Raw genomic sequence first — 19,382 nt, 5'->3', positions numbered from 1 at the left:
CCAGGCCCCCACAAAATAAGCTTTCTGTCACCTCATTTTTCAAGCCAGCCTCAGCCACGGCTCCTGTTTAAATGCAATGTTGGACCGGCTCCCTCTCACACACACACACACACACACACACACACACACACACACACACACACACACACACACACACACGCACACACACACATACACACACACATACACAAATAAACACACAGACAAACACACACACGTGCACAAACAGATACACATACACACACACACACACACACACACACACAAATAAACACACTCACACACACACAAATGTATACACACACACACACACACACACACAAATAAACACACTCACACACACACACACACAAATGTATACACACACACACACACACACACACACACACACACACACACACACACACACACACACACACACACACACTCACTCTCTCTTTCAATTTAGTTTTTTTCTTTATCCCTCTCTCTCATTCAGACACACCCACATACACCCACACACATGTATTGTTGCCTGAATCGAAGCCATGTGTTTCAGGGCCCTCTCTGAAAGAAGTGAATGTCCTCCTCCACGGGTAGGACTCGAGTGCAGGCCTAGTGTCTTGCATGTGGGAAGGCTCCGTGAATGGAGACATACGAAGGCGAACAGCTCTCCTTTCAGCAGCCAGAGTTTGCTGTGTGCCAGCAGAGGAAAATCCTCCTATTATCCACACTATCTTTCTCCCTCTTTCTTCCCTTCTTTCTCTCTCTCTCTCTCTCTCTCTCTCTCTCTCTCTCTCTCTCTCTCTCTCTCTCTCTCTTTCTCTCAAACATTTACCTCACTCTCATGTACGGAGAGAGGGGATCTGGAACAGGCGGTGGAGATATGGTGGTGTTCTCAAAATAACTGGCTAACAGCAGCAGAAATGGAGGTGCAGTGTGTGCGCGCGTGTGTGTGTGTGTGTGTGTGTGTGTGTGTGTGTGTGTGTGTGTGTGTGTGTGTGTGTGTGTGTGTGACACGGGCACATTTAAAGCCATGGGCAGTGAGGGAATGGCCGTGTGAAACCCACTCTGCTGTAATTGACAGGCCCTTTCAGCAGCGTGGCGTTAATGTGTCAGAGAGCTCTGCTCCCCCGCTCCTCTCCCCCCGCTCCGCTCTGCTCCCCCCACTCCCCCCACTCTGCTCCCCCCACTCCCCCCACTCTGCTCCCCCCACTCCGCTCTGCTCCCCCCGCTCCTCTCATCTCCTCTCCTCTCTGCTCCTGTCCTCTCCTCTCCTCTCTGCTCCTCTCCTCTCCTCTCCTCTCTGCTCCTCTCCTCTCCTCTCCGCTCCGCTCCTCTCCTCTCCTCTCCTCTCCTCTCTGCTCCTCTCCTCTCCACTCCTCTCCTCTCATCTCCAGGATTTAATTGCATCTTTTTACATTTTGTGTGTCAGGGTGAACGTATACCAGATCTCTCATGGTCGCAAGCATGTACACAGACATGCAAGGATGTAGACATTCGCACACACAAACATAGGCACAAACACACATACACACTCACACATACACACACACACACTATCCTGCAGACACATGCAAACACACACTCACAAATACCCACAAATACCCACAATCTTGTACACATTTCTTAACACAAGTACCTCCAGACACAAAATGATTTTCTTGCTTATCCAAGACACGCACACACACACAGACACACACGCACACGCACACACACTCAATCAGGAAGATTTATTCCGATTTTATTCAGGTGAACGACAAAAAAAAACCTTCGGAAGATCACCTCCTCCTGGGAACTGTGATTGCCTCGTGCTCACCTGCTACGACACAGGAGCCCAGGACAATAAGCCTGTCTCAATCTGCGTCCCTGGGCCCTCCAAGCTCCTTTCAGGGTCTCGTGCTCCTGAAATGAAAGCCATTTCCTTGCATTATTAACTGCTTATTTGGCAGAGTATTGATAGGAAGAGACACACACCGCTTTCATCTGATCAACTCAGGTGTTTGTCAGGCACGGATTTGCCCAAGCAGATTGTGTGAGTGCTATTAGTTCAGTGCAGGGGCTCACTTTGACGGGATTGAATGCCAATGAGCCTGCTGAGATTTAGCCATTCAGGTTTTAAATGTTAGCATCGCTGTCGGGGGAAATCCTCCGCAGAGTATACAATATTGTAAATTGGCCCGGGACCACATGTAAAGTGTAGTGTGTAGGTGTTGAATGATATACAACTCAGCTCAGCTTAGCTGCATTTGTTTACCGCTCAAATGCTCATACTGTATACATGCTTGTTAAGTTGTGTGTGCACGTGCACAGATAATATGTATCTGTGTGTGGCATCTGTGTTTGAATGTGCATGCGTACTTTAGTGTTTTATGTGTATGGATGCATATGGTCAGGGGTAAATGTTACTGAACACATTTCAGGGCATGTGTTTGAGTCTGTTTCATGTTGCCTACTGTAGTACAGCTGTGTGGATGTACTGTGAAATGAGCCTCTCCATATGTACTACATGTATATCTGTTGTTTGGTTCACCTGAATAATGAGTGTGTGTGTTTGTGTGTGTGCTTGTTGTCTGGTATAGCTGAATTTGTGTGTGTGTGTGTATGTGTAAAGTAAAGTGTGTTGGTGTTGAATAAAATACAACTCAGCTCAGCTTAGCTGTAAATGTTTACCTCTGAACGGCTCATACTGCATAGATGCTTGTTGTGTTGTGTGTGCGCGTGCACAGTTTATATGTATCTGTGTGTGGCATCTGTGTTTGAATGTGCATATGCGTACTTTAGTGTTTTATGTGTATGGATGCATATGGTCAGGTACTGTGAAATGAGCCTCTCCATATGTACTGCATGTACAGTATATCAGTTGTCTGGTTCACCTGAATGAGTACTGTATGTGTGTTTGTGTGTGTGCTTGCTGTCTGGAATAACAGAATGTGTGTGTGGGGGGGAGAGGGGGGGGGTATATGTGTGTGTGTGTGTGTGTGTGTGTGTGTGTGTGTGTTGTCTGATGCAGTTTTGTGCACCCCGCCGTGTGTGGACCCCATGAGAGCGGTGTTATGGCGTCTTTATTATGCTGTGACAGCCTGAGATGAGTGAGGGCAGAGAGTGACAGGGCGCCTACGTGATGAATGAGCCTGCACGCTAATGTGCACCGCTAGCGCGAGGGGTTCCGTGCCGAGTGTGTGCGCCGGCTCCATTCTCACTCTGCGTGGGTTCCACACTAAGCGAGTGTCATAATGCACAAAGGCGCCGTGGGGTTCCACAAAGAATTAGGTTCTAGAGCAGGGGTCTCAAACTCAAATGAGCTGGGGGCCAATTCTGCCAACGTCATCTGATTGGAGGGCCGGCTATTTCTGAAAATGCAATGTTCTTTTTTTCAAATACCACACAAAACTGCAAACAGAAAGTGCAAGTGTTTTTATCTAGTTTTAGACACCTGTCCTAGCAACCTTAGCTTATAAATAAAATAATGATAAAATAAATATTAATACAAATGATAAAATAAATGAAAAACATAAAAACAGGTATGTGTGTGTGTTTCACACCAAATAAAAATATTTCCTCTCATAACTTTTTAAAAGGCCATGGCTTGAAAGTGGTCAGAGATAAAGTTATACTGTAAATGTAAAAATCTTTGAGTAAAACAAAAGTTTATGAAGGGGGTAAATTTACCCATCTAATTTGTCACTGGATGGCAAGCACCTCAAATTATGCACCTTTCAGTAAATACTGGATGAACATATTTAAGCAGGTTTACTTTCCTTTTTTCATATTAACCACATAACAAATTAACAGAAAAACACCTAAGATGTTGTGGTTTAGTAATACTACAATATAGGCCTACAATAAAGTATTCTGGTCAAACAGTTCCTATCGCGGGTAATCTGCAGTACCCAGAAGTTCGCATCATATTGCGGGTGACTTTGTAGTTCTTTAGAGCCCTATTTCTACTAGCCCTGCTGTCTGTACCACATCCATTACGGACACTATCATCACGATTACCACTGCAACCTCCAAGCTATGTTGGGCAGAGGGTCGAAACAAGCATGGTATGCTTAGTGGACACCGTTGTATACACGCACCTCCATTCACAGACGCACCGTGACTATCACTGTCAAAAGACGATCGATCATAATCTCCAAAAGGATATTCTCCTTCAGAATTAGAATAGGTGAATAACATAGCTTACCTAAGACTTCATCACACGTGAACGTTTTTCAACATTTGGTGTAGGCCTATTTCTGCTTAATTTCTGCTTCAATTTCTGCAACACTATGGCCTGCATCGCTTCCGCGTCATTACAAATGCACGTCTTTGTGTTTCTCGCGTGTAATACAAGTATTTCCTGAAAACTTTTGGGTTTGAATCAAGCTCTGGATGTCTTGCACATAGTGGAGCAGAGTAGGCCTACAAATGAGATTTGGCACCGTACCTGGATCTATCGTCTATTTTAATCACTATCGTTGTTTGTCGCAATTAATAGCCTCAAGGGCCGGATTACATTATTATTTTGTCATACGTCGCGGGCCGGAATTGGGCAGGACGCGGGCCGGATTTGGCCCGCGGGCCGGGTGTTTGAGACCCCTGTTCTAGAGGAAGGTAAGAGGAGGCGCTGAAGAGTTGGTACAGGTGAAAGAGAGGAATGAAGAGAATTTATGACAGTTGTTTCAAATAAAGGAGAAAGGAGAGGGGGGAAATAAGCCAGAAGAAAAGAGAGAGGGTGGGAGAAGTGGAGAGGATGATGGAGAGTGTTTGGAGAAGACAGGAAGGCAGTAAGAGGAGAGGGAAGTGACAAGTGAAAGAAAACATGAGAGACGGAGAGACTAGAGTGGAGGAGAGATAGAGGAGGAAATGGAGGAGAGAGATGGAAGACTGGCTGCCAAGAGACGCTGGAGTAGCTCGTGTCAAAAACGTCCCTCTGCTGCGTCTGACTGAGTGGAGACTGGAGAGAGACTGCGGGGGGCTGGGAGTCCACTGAGGCTCAGACACCAGCAGAGAGAGAAGGAGAGAGAGAGAGGGAGGGAGAGAGAAAGAGAGGGAGGGAGGGAGAGAGAGGGAGTAGAGGATGCAGACTGCGGGTCCAAAATAACGCACAGTTTGACTCCTTACTCTCACTGGCCAAGACGGCGGTTGCACCTGTTCAGATTTCACTTGTCTTTGAAACTCTGTGAAGTATGTTCCCCTCCTGTGTGTGTGTGTGTGTGTGCATGTGTGCGTGTGTGTGTCTGTGTGTGTGTGTATGTGTTTGTTTCTGAGTGTGTCCTTAAAAGCTTGTGTTTATAGGACCCTCTCAGCGTGTCAGCCGTCACCTGCCTGTGTGGGGCGGTGAGAGCATTGCGGGTCGGGCCCAGATACAATTAAGAGATAGACTCGGGAGCTCTCCAGCTGAGATGGGCCCCGTTGATGGAGGCCGGCGCTGCCAGTGTGGAGGTCACCGGGAGACAGAGGAGCTATCACACCTGTCTCAACGAGATGAGGTGGAAGGGGGAGAGACAAGGGGCGAGACTGAGATGGAGTGTGTCTGGGTGTGAGAGTGTGTGCGTGCGTGTGTGTGTGTGTGTCAGAGAGAGACGCTGAAAGTGTGTTTGTGTATGTGTGTGTGTGTGTATGTGTATGTATGTGTGGGTGTGTGAATGTGGGTGAATGAGAGACAAAGAGAGAGAGAGAGAGAGAGAGAGAGAGAGAGCGTGAGAGTAATTCTGTGTGGGTGGGTGAGTGTATGTGTGTTTGTCTGTGCATCTGCGTATGTGTGTGTGTGTGTGTGTGTGTGTGTGTGTGTGTGTGTGTGTGAGACACACAAAAGAATGAAAGAGAAGGTGAGAGAGAGGGAGTGAAAGGATGGAAAGAGATTAAGTGTGTCAGAGACCCTGCGAGAAAGAGAGATGACAGGTGAACTGGAAAGACACACTGCTTGCTCTGCTGATTGGTGCACTTGAATGCAAAAAGCTCTTGGTAATGACACTGGCTGAGAGGAGCGAAAGTGTGAGAGAGAGAAGGAGAGAGATGGAGAGAGATGGAGAGAGAAAGAAAGAGGGAAAGAGAGAGACACTGGGGGATTATTGATCCGGAGCTGAACTGGGTCTCTGTGTCGAGCAAAGCTGTGGCGACAGGGAAGCAGAATTGCTCTAGAAGTCTCCCAGCCATTTATTTACTTGGCAGTCACTGTCATACCCTTGACCATGTCATATATGTCCCCTAACCAAGCCAAGAGGACTGTTGCTATTTTGGCTTTTTCCAGGCTACACACTGTCTATACTGGATAGGGTCACAGTTAGAACCACTTTCAAAGAATTATTGGTGTTTCCTTGTATTGTGTTACTTTATTTTATTAGAGTATGTGGTTAAAAAGTGATACATTATATTGAAAAGCCTACAGTCGAAAAATATGCGTGCCTCACAATGTATAACAGGCCTCATTCTCTCTCTCTCTCTCTCTCTCTCTCTCTCTCTTTCTCTCTCTCTCTGTGTGTGTGTGTGTGTGTCTCTGTGTAATGCCAGGGTTAATATCCCTGTGTTTGTCTTTGACACGGCTTGACTAAAATGCACCACTGTAATGGGCACCAGCTATCTCTGTCCAATCTCTCAGAGTGGGCTTCACATTGCGCCCTTGGCTATAGAGTTTTTGTCCTACATTTATTATTTACACACTAGGGTGGTCCTTATATGGGGTAAAACATTTTTTTTTGGAAATGTTCAACTTTGGTAAGACTACATTAAGACAACATGGTACTGTAAGACTACATTAAAGAGAATATCAATAGTAAACAACAATGTCAAATTAATCAATAGCCTAATGGAAATAAAACAATATTTTACAAACCATAACGCATAAGAAGCGCTTAATGCCCTAAGTGCCTAATATGCCTTTAGACCCCTCTTAAATGACCCAAAACTATCACAGGAACGGAGAGCACTGGGCAACTCATTCCACCAACACGGAACCACTGAGGAAAAGAGTCTTGAATTTGACCTAGCATTTATGACTGGTCGACATAACAGACGCTCATCAGAAGACCGCAATGTGCGGTTGGGGATGTATATCATTGAATTAAAATAACAAGGAAAAAATCCAGGCAGTGTCCAAGGCCAAAGGCCAAAGTGAGAGACTTAAATTGTATCATCATATTGTACAGTTGTACACCCAGGACATCCTTTTTCTCTTTGGGCCAGAAGAAAGTCTCTATCTTCTGGATTCTTGAGAAGAATGAGTGCATCTTGATGTGCAATATCAAACAGGTCTCCCAACTGGTCTACGAAGGCCTCTACATTGCACTGCTGAGTCTCAGAAGTTATCTTGGTGTTTTTCTTCTGGTGTTTCCAGTTGTTTTATGGCATGATGTTGGGGACGAACAGGAATCCTAGCCTTGTCCTAGAATACCAAGACTTCTTTGATCACTGCTGTTGCACTTTCATTAAGTTTTTTTTTCAATGTTTTATGGTGATATTACAACAAACATAAAACCTGCTTCTTGGAGGGTAACTTTGTTCCAGTTATTTCAGTCTCTTCTGATCCAAGTAACCATGTAGCGAATTTGCTTTGTGTTGCTTCAGCCATTGTCTCAGTGTATATTGTCTATTGTGCTTCATTCGCATTGATGCTTTGAAAGAAACTTTGAAACTAAAACAGGAGTTGCTATGAATTGCTCACAACAGCATATTATTGGGAAATACCGGAATCAGCAGATGAGATCAGCAAATCAGCATTGCAAATTTGCATGGACAATATGGAATTCCCATTTTAATGTGGTCACCAATAATCAATACACATTGTCATTGACTGCATGGTCAAATAAGTCCATTGCTGCCATAAGCATATATTATTAAACAATTATACATGCTAGCACAATGTATCACATAATACACAAAAAATCCTAAATATGCATACTGCACAGTATGTGTTAAACTTCAAAGGTCTTGAGCAACCTCTAAATATTGATCAATATTGATAAAATGTTGCCCAATTATTTGATTTTATTTATTCAAACATATTGGTGGGGTGAGAGCAACTTTCAAAAGTTGAAAAATAAGGACCACCCTATTACACACACACACACACACACACACACACACACACACACACACACACACACAAAGAAGTCACTGAGGACTCTGTGCACAGACACTGAGCTCAGAATGCTTGTTCAGACATTTGTACCCTTTAGTTTCAGTGGAAAAACAAGCAAACAAAACACAAACAAGACAACAAAACATTTTTTAAAAGCCTCAAAGTCTCAAAGCTCAAGAGGTGGGCTCCTCATGGTCTGACTGTTTTGCTCTCTCAGTAAAACGTAGCATGTGTTGTACTGTTGGCTGCCTGTTTTAATTAAAATTTCACGACATCCTTCAAAATGCTGTTAAGCCTCAGGAATCGGAGGTTAGAAATGATTTGGCAGATATCCAGTCTCAACATGAAAAGCACTTTCAGTCATGTGTGAATGCTTCTGTTTTTTGTTGTTGTTTTGGTTGTATTGAGCCACGTTTGATAGGTGGAAACCAAATAATTGAAACCCGGAGGTGTTAGTGGGAACATTTCCTGGGTGGGAGGCTGAACATTAGACTCTGATCGGGGCCAAGCTAGACAAACAAGCCCCTGACACCTCTCGTGGAGGGTTTCTTTACAAGCCATTTCCTGAAGAATTTAAGATATTGCTCTGTCTTCCATCAAGCTCCAGTGCCATTACAAATTGATGAACTGCAAACACCACTGTTTTAAAGAGACCCAAAGGCACCCAGCCTGCTACTGTTTTGGAAATCAAGATGCTGACAGCTCATCTCTTCTCTATCTCCCTCCCTGTCTCTCTCTCTCTCTCTCTCTCTGTGTCTGCCTCTCCCTCTCTCTCTCTCTCTCTCTCTCTCTGTGTCTGCCTCTCCCTCTCTCTCTCTCTCTCTCTTTCTCTCTCTCCCTCTCTCTGTTTCAGCTCCAGGATGGTGGCAGACTGGGGAGGGAAAGTGCTGCAGGCCCTGCTGCTGGTGGCTCTGCTCCACTCCAATGGCCACGGTGAGTTCTCGCCTCGGTTCTCCTCTCTGACTGTCACAACGCTTCACTGCTGACGCCCGACTCCTAAATCTCCCTCTTTACATACGCCGTGAGACGTCCACATTCACACCCCTCCACCTGATCACATTTACAGTCTCGTCCCTCTTCAAGCATTAGCATTTACATCACTGGCCATACGTTGAACTCTTGGCCTTATTGTCGTCGTGTTGCTTCAGGTGAAGCAGCAGTGTTGAACCAGCATCCCTGTGATGTGTAGTTGGCATATCATGCCAGTGAGTCTTGGGCGGCGTGTCATGCTGCACTCTGCCCTAAGTCTGTGCCCTCTTGTTGCTCTTGCCTCTCATCATCACACTGTCACTCGCTTCACACGGGCCCCTGTACAGGTGGGGGTCCTCTTGATGCCCGCCGCTTTCCAAAAAGATACACACACACACACACACACATACCTACGCGTGCGCGCACACACACACACACACACACAGTAATTGCTCCAACTGACAGTTTGTCTCATTAGACCTGCCATTGAGAGTCACCTCATGGCATCGCGCTCTGTCAGTGCACTAAGCCCTGATGGCTTCAGGGGAGGACTCACTTCTCTCCTTTGATCTGATAATTACTCTCACGCAATTTGCCCGCTTTTCCAGAAGTGCTAATAAAAATCTTTTCCGGATGCCAGATGAAGACGATGTCTTCCTCTCTCTCTCTCGATCACTTCTCCGACCCCATTCCCAATCCCCATCTCGACTCCTTGCCGTGTCAAATGGGGATATAAAGCACTTCAGGAATGTTGCCCTTATCTACCACGGAGCCTCATGTCTCGCCATCGTTGCCTAAATACTTCCCATTATTCACTCTAAGTGCCTTACAGCGAGTTCTCTCCAGACACGGTAACATGCAACCACCACACACACTCCTCTCCACCAGGGCTGTTCGTTGAGCCGTGAACGGGAGGGCGAGTGATCTCAGTCGCTCGCCCTCCCGCAGTTGTACAGTGCATGATGTTTTATTCACAAAGCGCTTTGACACTGATGCCTCTGCCTCCCATCTACTCCCCTCTTCCTCCTCCTCCTCCTCCTCCTCCTCACTTTTCTGTGAGATGGATGAGGGCTTGCTGGATGTTAGATGTGAGATCTGGGATCTGGCCCTGGCTGTATCTCTTCCCTGACACACACGGCGCGTGCATCTGTGTGGGACGCCAGACGGAGAAGACGTGAAGGTTCCTTTGCCAGGCGGCTGGAGATCGCGAGCTGTCAGTCTCCCAGGCCTATCGCGGTTGTGGACTATCTCTCGAACGAGCAGGGCTTGTGTGCGGAGATGTGGCAGACAGTGGATCAAGCCGGCATGTTGGCCCCTCACACACGCAATAGAGAGAGATTTCTGGTGAGGGATGCATGGGGCGGTGTCAGGATACTCTGAGTGAGTCAGACATGCCTCTCCCTCCAAACAAGAGATTTTTACCTTGACAGTAAATGAAGTGGAATTCAGCCGTTCAGCACTCAGTCTCGAGCACTGGGCCTCCCTCGACTCCAGAGCTGCCATTCTTCATATTGCCTTCAGTTTTTCAGAGCTTCATCTGTGTGTGTGTGTGTGTGTCTGTGTGTGTGTGCATGTGTGTGAATGTGTGTGTGTGTCCTGTAGTCTTTTAAATGCTGATGTAAACAACTGGGCCAAGCTGGGCCCCTGCTGCACCAGAGCGTCCGGTGACGCCGAGTGAAGCCAGCCCCGCTGCAGTGGACCTGACAGGCAGCAGGCTGCGTGGAGTGCTCCCTGTGGGGCCCCGCAGGACAAGGAGAGAAGGCACACAGCTGCACACGTCAGCACACAAACACAGGCCAGCCCCAGCACCACACCACGACAACAACAACATCAACTTTTTCTATAGCATTTCTATAGCGCTTTATCAAGGCACCCAAAGCACTTTACAGTGAAGATGGGGAACTTCACTAACCACCACCAATGTGTAGCACCCACCTGGATGATGCACGGCAGCCATTATGAGCCAGAACGCTCACCACGCACCACACCACGGCACACTGCACCACCAAAAGGTGCCATATTGTTTCCCACCGGTCATGCTCAGTCTGCTCCCTAAGGGGCCGATGGTGGTACGATTGTATAACTAACCATGTTCACTCCCCTCTGTCTGCCTGTATAAGGGTCCTCTTTACCAGACATCACCCCTCCCTCCTGTCACCTGGTCTCAGGTGAGTGACTGCTGTGATGATGAGTGACGGGGGGGGCAGTTGTGGTTCTGGCGGTGGAGTGGTGCGGGTGGCTGCCTCCGTGTCAGAGAGTGGCGCGGGCACAGCAGCCCCTGCGTCAAGCGCTGAGATTAATGTATCATTACACAACATAGGGCCAGGAATTAATCACCGACGCAGCCGCCGAGTGTGTGGGACAGGGCAGTGGGGGCATGGGCCGCCAGCGCCGATAATATTCATCAACGGAGGAGAGGAGGGAGAGAGGGAGAGGAGAGAAGAGGAGAGGAGGGAGAGGGAGGGGGTCCCGGGGAGAGGAATTCATTTGAGTCAGAGGCGGCATGGGAATGTCATTACAAACCATTGCATGTGTCTGTCTCTCCCCGCGCCTGCCCCCCGCCGCCTGGTTCTGTTCACCCCCCCCCACCCCCCACCCCCCCGTCTGCAGCACCCCTGTTTGTTTTTAATCTACTGGCTGATGTGTCGCTCCGACTGGCGGAGAGGTAGGACTGCGGGGGAGGGGTGCTGGCGGTGGTGAGGTACGGAGGATGTGTGGGGGAAGGACTGCAGGCAGCGACTGTTTGTGTTGCAGAGCAACACCAGCATCCAATCAGCATGGTGACACACTCTTGCTTGTTCTCTTTACTGCCAACACGTAGCAAGGCATTGCAGTTTGTTTGTGTGAATACACATACACACACACACACACACACACACACACACACACACACACACACACACACACATAGATCTTTTTTTTGAAAAAGAACTGGAGGCAGGTAACACATAACCCAGCTTCAACATCAACACTCCCACATTCAGACAAAGCAACACATGCATCACAGACTTGACTGAGTCTTTCAATTAGCTCACATCAAAGCAGGAGCGGCAACACAACAGCATTTTAGACACACCAATAGCAAAAGCCTAGATAGAGCAGGGATACTGTGCTTCAGTGAAGGAGCTGCCACTCAAGAGTGAGTGTCAGATTGCCGTGAGCGCGCCTGTAAATGAGTGTCCTTTAGAAGAGGGGCTGAGTGCCCATGGATTGAGGGGGGGGGGGGGGGGTAACAAGTCGTCCTCGTAAACAGACAGGGCTGCCGGTTGCCGGGGCAGCTGACACCTCCTTCCACACATCCACCCTCTTCTCCCGTATGAGGGTAACCTCCGTTGCCATGGATATCATTAGGAATAGAATAGGAGCTGGGGTGGGGGGTGTGCATAAGCAGGGTAGAGAGACACAGCGGTTGTTGGTCTTCTGGTCCCTGCTCTTTGTTGTCACATGCAGTCCCAGGTTGTTTTTTGTTTCTCCATGAGGCCTTCAGGACTCACAGTGCTGTCAAGGCTGAGGATGTCAAACAGGAAGTCAGGGGAAGAACATCTGATCCAGAGGTTTATTATGGTCTGTGTGCTAAGGCAGTTTTCCCAAGGACTCTACCACGCAAGGAATGATCGATACAAAACCCATAACTATGATAACTAATCTTCTTAAGATGTTTTCCCAACATGTAAAATTAGCATTTTGATAATCTATTATTTGTCAGTCAAAATAATCAAATTAATTTACCCTATTATGAAAATGTCTATTCGTGCTCACATTCATAGGTATATTCCAGTTCACTACACAAGTATATGCCCAGTTTTTGTTGTTGCTTAACTTTCCAGGTGAGGGGCCACTGTGAGCAGTGTAGCCCAGTGCTCCGCTTAAATAAGGTCTCACAAGAGAAACGTTTTGAGCACAAGAAATAAATAAATCAATTTAATTTTGATTGTATATTACTCTACAAGGACCTTGACCTAATTTTTACCTGAACACCACAGATTTTATTATTTTATTTCCAAATGTCACAATTCTATTAACCCTTAGAACCCGATTGACGCAAAGTGCGTCAAAAAACACATCCTTTCTTCTCTGTTACATTGCTCCGCGACTGTTCATCGCAACAAAATGAAACCTTTATTGCATGACAGTGGGGCTTTCCAAAGAGACTACACACTTGTCTGTACGATCAAGTATGAAAATTAAAAAAAATCATGAAATTAAATCAAATTGCATCATATTTACAGTCTATACTTCTCTGCGTTCACCTGCGCACCCATTACTCTCGTTTGAATTACTCGCGGACCCGTGATCGGATAGATATGCCACGTATGTCAGATGAAAGAGGAGACACAGAGCTATCATTTGATACCAAATACATCCTTCTGGGTTATAAAACAGACGAAGTGACAGCAAAATAATAACTTCATATAGGCTTACCCCACGTTTTTGTCTGTTTTTGAGGCAAAGCATGTTTATAACCCAACGCTATATCGTGTGTTTCTCTATGGCAAAACATGTTCATAATCCGGTTTTGAGATCCTAGCAAATTCCTGCATGGCATCCAATTCAAGGCTCACATTGCATCCCAATTTGTTCAACAAAGAAACACCTTTTTTGCCTTTACTTTGTTCATGGCAATGCAGTAAAAAGTTGAGAATCATCATGAGTGCATACACCATAGTCACACATGCTAACAGGCAAACTTGGGTCAAGTTAGGTCAGATCAGTTCGTGTCACAGATATGGAGTGCAGAATGGTCATTTTTCATCGCTAAATAAAAAATAACATTTATTTCTGTAAATCACACACCACATATTTCTGTAAATTGCTCAGCCCCAGAGTATCCCTCCAACATGGCAATTATATTGCCCGTTTCAGGACAGTCTGCCCTACACAGACATGAAATGCATGTAGAGCTATGAGCTTGCTGTGGTGAGATACAGGTCAAAATATAAGAATTTTTATAATATGATTATTATATTTTAATTCTTTAAAAATCTAAATAAAATCAATGCTAGTACTAATACATGTACTAATAAATGATGTCAGATCTGGATAGCCTAGACTCTGCTGAAAAAAACAATATATAATATGTTTGTGTGGCACTTACAATGACCAGAATAAATCCTTATGAATAAAGGTAGTGAAAATGCCCTAAAAACAGCTTAGGGTTCTAAGGGTTAAACCTGACCTGATATGAGGGCTTGAGATGGCAGCTGATACACTGCACTGTTCCATTTGCACGTGAGTGATTGTAATTCGCTCGTGTAGCTGAGGCCAAAGTCTGTGATGTGAACAGTCACAACTGATCAATCACTCGTGGCTGGTTGGGGCCCGCAGACAATAGGGCCTCTATCAAATGAAAAGAAAGAACGAGAGGGAAAAAAGCTCGCCGAAACCATCATCGAGAGCACAGAGAGAGACCTGTCAGCCATTGTTTGCCCATGGAGAGGGAAATGCCGGAGGACTTTCTCCCCGGTCCTCGCCAGCGTCTTGTCTTTTAGCTGCTGCGAGCGACAGATAAAGGAGGCTCGGGCGGCAGTTAATCATTTTCAGGTGTTCAAAAGAAACGACTCGATATGACAGTGCTGACAATCACGCTGCATCACAAAGGCTGGCTGAGCGCTGTGGCCACGAGAACGACTGTTGTTTTGTTGGTTTGTTTGTTTGTTTGTTTGTTGGTTGGTTTGTCTGTATTGTTTTGCTCCTGAGACCGGTGGAGGTGTATGTGCATGTGCAGTCCAACTCCATACAGTTCTGATTCAGGCTTTTGCTGATTGCTCCTAATTTAGTGTAAAAAAAAAATTAGGGAAGAGATTAGAAAAACAGGCAGGTTTTCAAACAAAGGAAGGTCCCGGGGGGGTTATGCTTGTAAAAACATTTCCATCTAAATGCAGATTTGTTATATCTGCTGTGATGGGGCCGCCATGCTTGTATTCATTATTTAACCATGAGGGAATAAAGCAATTTTTCCCTGCCTCCCTTGAAGCCATAATTTGGATTTTAAGAAGGTATCTGCAATTGATTTCTTTTGATTTAACGTTGCAAATTGGAACGGGCGAGAACAATACACCACAGGGCAGGAGCAGCAAAGAGAGATGGGATCAGGAAATGGAAGCAAATCGACTAAAGGGAAGTGGATGTCTGTTGAGTCTATCTATTCATGGCAAGGTTTAATTTGCCACGGGGCTGGGAAGCGCACAAGAAACAAGGATTTACTGAGATACTGTAGTGTATGCCCCTGTCTGCGTGATTTGGAACAGGCAAATATCGCTTCAGATGTCGAAACACACAAATAGAGTATTGACAGCAGTCTACTCGACATGAATCTAGGTGTGTGAAAAGAAAGCTCTTTTTTGGAGGGGAGGGGGGTATTGCTTGTTCCACTTGAGGGTAAAATGGCCTCCGAAATTGTCTCGGAGATGTGTGGAGTAAACACGATTAGGAATGGCATGTCCCTGTGGGAGGTGAACCAAAAGGAAGAGATGAGAGCGTTGTCTGACAGGCTCCCTGGGCGGTAGGGGTGAGAGAGGGGGGATTGTGGGATACTGGAGGTGCATCCCCTCAGGGTCTCAGACTGCTGACTCGCCAAGCCTTGACTTCGCCAAGCCTGAGAGTCCTGTCTCCTTTCACTCTCCCTCACTCCTCTCTCTTTCTCTCTCTCTCTCTCCCTCTCTTTCTCTCTTTCAGTCACTCACTCTGGCACATTTTAATGGAGCATCAAATTGGACAGTGAGCTCTTGCTTTAACATCATACAGGTGCAGACCTCCCACCCCCCCTCTCTCTAACCCCACATAGTTCCCATCGCTGTGCAGTTCCTTTGCCATCACTTTCTGTCCCCCCACTTCATGCTCCCCGCCAGGCTTCTCTGGCACCAGACACCAGTGACACACTCCTCCTTACATGTTTCCCTCCTCCACATTCTCTGCTCAATTTTTTTGTAGCTCTGCAACCAACAACCACCAACCCCTCCTGTGAATTGATGCTTGCCAGAGGAGACATTACCTGGCACGCCAGTTGGGAAATGTCATTCCGCACTTCCTAGTCAGATTTTCAGAGCAACGCAGATGGAATTTACAGCACAACAGCATGTGTGTGTGTGTGTGTGTGCAGTCTAAGGTCCCCTGAGGATTCCAGTATAGGCTTCTGCTGCTGGCGCTTTCTGTAGGTTTTAGAAGCCGCTCCTTGCTGTGTGCTGGTGTCCAGAGAATATTGCTGCCATGCCAGTGTGGGTGAAAGAACGCCCGATGTTAACACTTCATCTGAAGTTAAAGTTTGGTACACATATCTGCGTCCTCTGGGGCAATGTAATGAGCCAACTTCAGCGTGTTCTTGCTGAGTTTAATGATCTCAAGAACTCCATTTCACATTGCTCCCATTCATGCTGCTGCAACTGTAGCACACGCTGTGCCACCGCCGCTGCCGCCGACGCCTTCTGAGTGTCATGGCGTAACTTGCCATTTGTTAGAGCGCCGGGGCTCTCATGAGCGCTGAGTGTTTCTGTGTCCCGTTCCCGTCGCCTCCGTCATGTGTGACTTCCTGCTGGAAACGCACCCTGCAGCACTTTCCATCATCACTGATGCGACAGCAAGCTTGTCACACACAAGTGTGTGTGTGTGTGTGTGTGTGTGTGTGTCCCACTCTTAGACACTGAGAGGAAGAGCTTCACTCTTTGTGAAGCTGAGGAGGTGAGAGCCTCCCCCTCTCTGCATTCAGCTACGCAACAGTGAGTCGCATCGCTACCGGGGGCCCTGGCACTCACCATGCCGCAGTCGTCCCCAACCCTACAGTGTGTGAAAACGTGATCGACACATCGGCTGTTTCGAATCGCCGGCTTTGACTTCAGATCTGTTTCAGGTGCTCGATGTGCCGAGCGGCAATGGCAGCAGAGCGCAGGCCAAGAGAGATGCTCTCATGTTTAAAAAGAGAGAGAGAGAAAGAGAAAGTCTGAGAAGACTGTGCTCCGAGATGAGAATCTGAAGTGAGAGAGAGACGCGCTGTGATTGAATATCTGGCAGCTAAAGCCTGGAAATGGAGTGGAAATATTTTTTTTAAGGTGCTACAAAATCTTGTTGTGTGGAGAGAAATACTCCACTATGAGGCTTAATTGCAGGTAAATGAAGAGGAGAATAGAAAAGCTCTTTGACTGCTGCTCATAGTCAGAAAGAGACAAGCAGCACCACCTGCTCATTTCAGGGTCACTTCAATCATCAATGACATTTTAATGTGTTAAAACACTCATCTCATTAATTAACAGCACGGCAGCATTTTCTTTAGCAGGTCAAACATTTGTTTTTCATTCCTCAACTGAGTTTTTAAAAAAGGTGAGGAATGGGCGAGGTGGGTGTAGAGGAGACTGAGGTAAATTCCAAGCAGCGTTGAAATAAATCCACTGAAGCTACTCTGCACCCTCTGGCCTTATTCTGGCATGCCATTTTCTCCCCTGATCCAGTATGTCATTCATGTGTGCCCGAAAATTAGATTTCCTACCTCGAGTGTGAGAGAATAAAAGAGAGTGGGAAGGAAAAAGAGGTTTTCTCCCTCCACACTGCTCGTCTCAAATGATATATTTAATAAATCTCCGCGCTTCCTTCAAATCAATGCTTTTCTGAGCGCTGGAACTCACCAAGGGGGGCCTTAATGGAAAGTGTATATAATAAGGATTGCTTTAAAGTCCTGGTGCGAATGAACTGGTATCCCCTAGTGATTTCAGGCACTGGAGGCTCATTCCGTCGATTCCACATCCCGACACAGTGTGTGTGTTTTTTTTCCCTTTCTTTCTATCACATAACCTAATGAATTTTGTCTCAGTGTGTTCACAGGCAGGCTTGTGGAGGGGGCTGGATAGGGAAGTGGGGGTATGGGGAGAGAATATATGAGGAGAAAAATACGTCCCTTCGGTTTTATAGTCAGCTCAGCCATCTTATGTGACTTATAAATATTGTAATTATGCGCACTGCAGATAGGCTCACTGTTGCAGGTGAGGAGATGGTGATTACAGCCAGCTCATTCAGGGAATTATGGAGCAGATTAGACAGGGGCCTCTCCAAAGATTTTTGCTTGGCATTTTCACTTCTCTTGAGTGGGGAATTTTTGGGAACTACACGGCTCAATTTGAAATGCAGTATCAGAACCGACTGCCTTTCAAGTGTTGGGCTGCATCAGCGCTAGGCATAAGTAGCATAACATGATTAGGCTTCAATGAGAAGATGAAAGGGAAAAGTTCAAATATGACTTCAAATAAAGAAGACTAATAAGTGAGAAGATTTTAAGAACATATGTGCTGAGTTTTGATTTTGGAGGTAATGTTGAAAGGAGTTGTTCAAGCAGGCCAAAGACTGAAGCAGTGACTGAGGCCTTATCTGTTGTGACAATAGGAACTTGGAACTTTGAACGTTTTGGAAGCTGTGTCAGGACATATTTATTGTTTTGTGACATGACCTGGTGTGATTTTTAAAGAACACTGGGGTTGGGCAGGTCTGAGTTGAGGTTTGATTCTAGAAAAAACAAATTGCCTAAATGTCTATTTGTTTCTGAGACACATAGTCCAGACAGCCAAAAAATCCTGATATATTGTCAGTTGTTGTAATGTTTCCCTTAGTCATAGCCAATGTTAGAACATGTATGGTTACAGTAATGACATGTTATTATAGTTCAATCGCAGTTTCTAGTTTGACCCAGAACATCTTAGGCTTCCACTGACCCCTTTGCCCTGTCCTCTCCTTGTCTGTGCTGCAGGTCTGACCGGGGCGGACACAGTGGTGAACATGCGTAAGGTCACGCACCAGAGGGTCCAGGAGCCGCTGGCTGGCACCGCCCTCCTGCCCTGTGTCTTCACCCTGCGGCCCAGCCCGTCCCACGAGCCGCCCCGCATCAAGTGGACTAAAGTCTGGGGCCCGAGCGGTTCCGGGGGCCCGCAGCGCGAGCAGTCTGTCCTCGTTGCCAAGGGCAACGTCATCAAGGTGAAGAAGGCATTCCAGGGCCGCGTCACTCTGCCTGGTTACCCGGACAACCGCTACAACGCCAGCATGGCGCTGACGGGCCTGCGCTCGAGCGACTCTGGCATGTACCGCTGTGAAGTGGTGGTCGGAATTAACGACGAACAAGACATCGTGCCCCTGGAAGTCACAGGTAACGCCCTGCGTCTGGACTACTAATACATTCACCTGTCAAGTTAATGAACTGTTCGAACAAGGGTCACTACTTACATGAAAACTCACATGCATACAATCAACACTATGCTCCTGGAATGGGGAATGCACATCACAGAAAGTTTTTTCTCTGTGAAAAGTGAAACAGGGTGAATATGAACTTGTATCCTGCTTTAAACTGTGCTGCACGTAGACCGTAGACTAAATAATCAGATATTCCTGACATCCTGTC

The 19,382-nt window shown here is 46.6% G+C and overlaps 1 protein-coding gene and 1 long non-coding RNA gene across 2 annotated transcripts in view; one reads left to right on the top strand and one right to left on the bottom strand.

The window, feature by feature from the left end:
- LOC121724887 overlaps positions 1-19,382 on the bottom strand; it is a 178,772-nt gene that overhangs the window by 79,539 nt on the left and 79,851 nt on the right. The gene's annotated exons all lie outside the window — the stretch shown is intronic.
- The window catches only part of ncanb (neurocan b), a 106,208-nt gene that overhangs the window by 33,965 nt on the left and 52,861 nt on the right, over positions 1-19,382 (top strand). Inside the window, exons 3-4 of the mRNA XM_042111758.1 lie at positions 8,898-8,977; positions 18,738-19,130. Coding sequence (XP_041967692.1) covers positions 8,905-8,977; positions 18,738-19,130 — 466 coding nt within the window. The 5' untranslated portion in view covers positions 8,898-8,904. The remainder of the gene's footprint in view (positions 1-8,897; positions 8,978-18,737; positions 19,131-19,382) is intronic.

The sequence above is a fragment of the Alosa sapidissima genome, chromosome 12, assembly GCF_018492685.1.
Source record: "Alosa sapidissima isolate fAloSap1 chromosome 12, fAloSap1.pri, whole genome shotgun sequence".
NCBI classification, from domain to species: domain Eukaryota; kingdom Metazoa; phylum Chordata; class Actinopteri; order Clupeiformes; family Clupeidae; genus Alosa; species Alosa sapidissima.
Note: the sequence above shows the minus strand (reverse complement) of the source record. Positions and strands in the feature narration are given on the sequence as shown.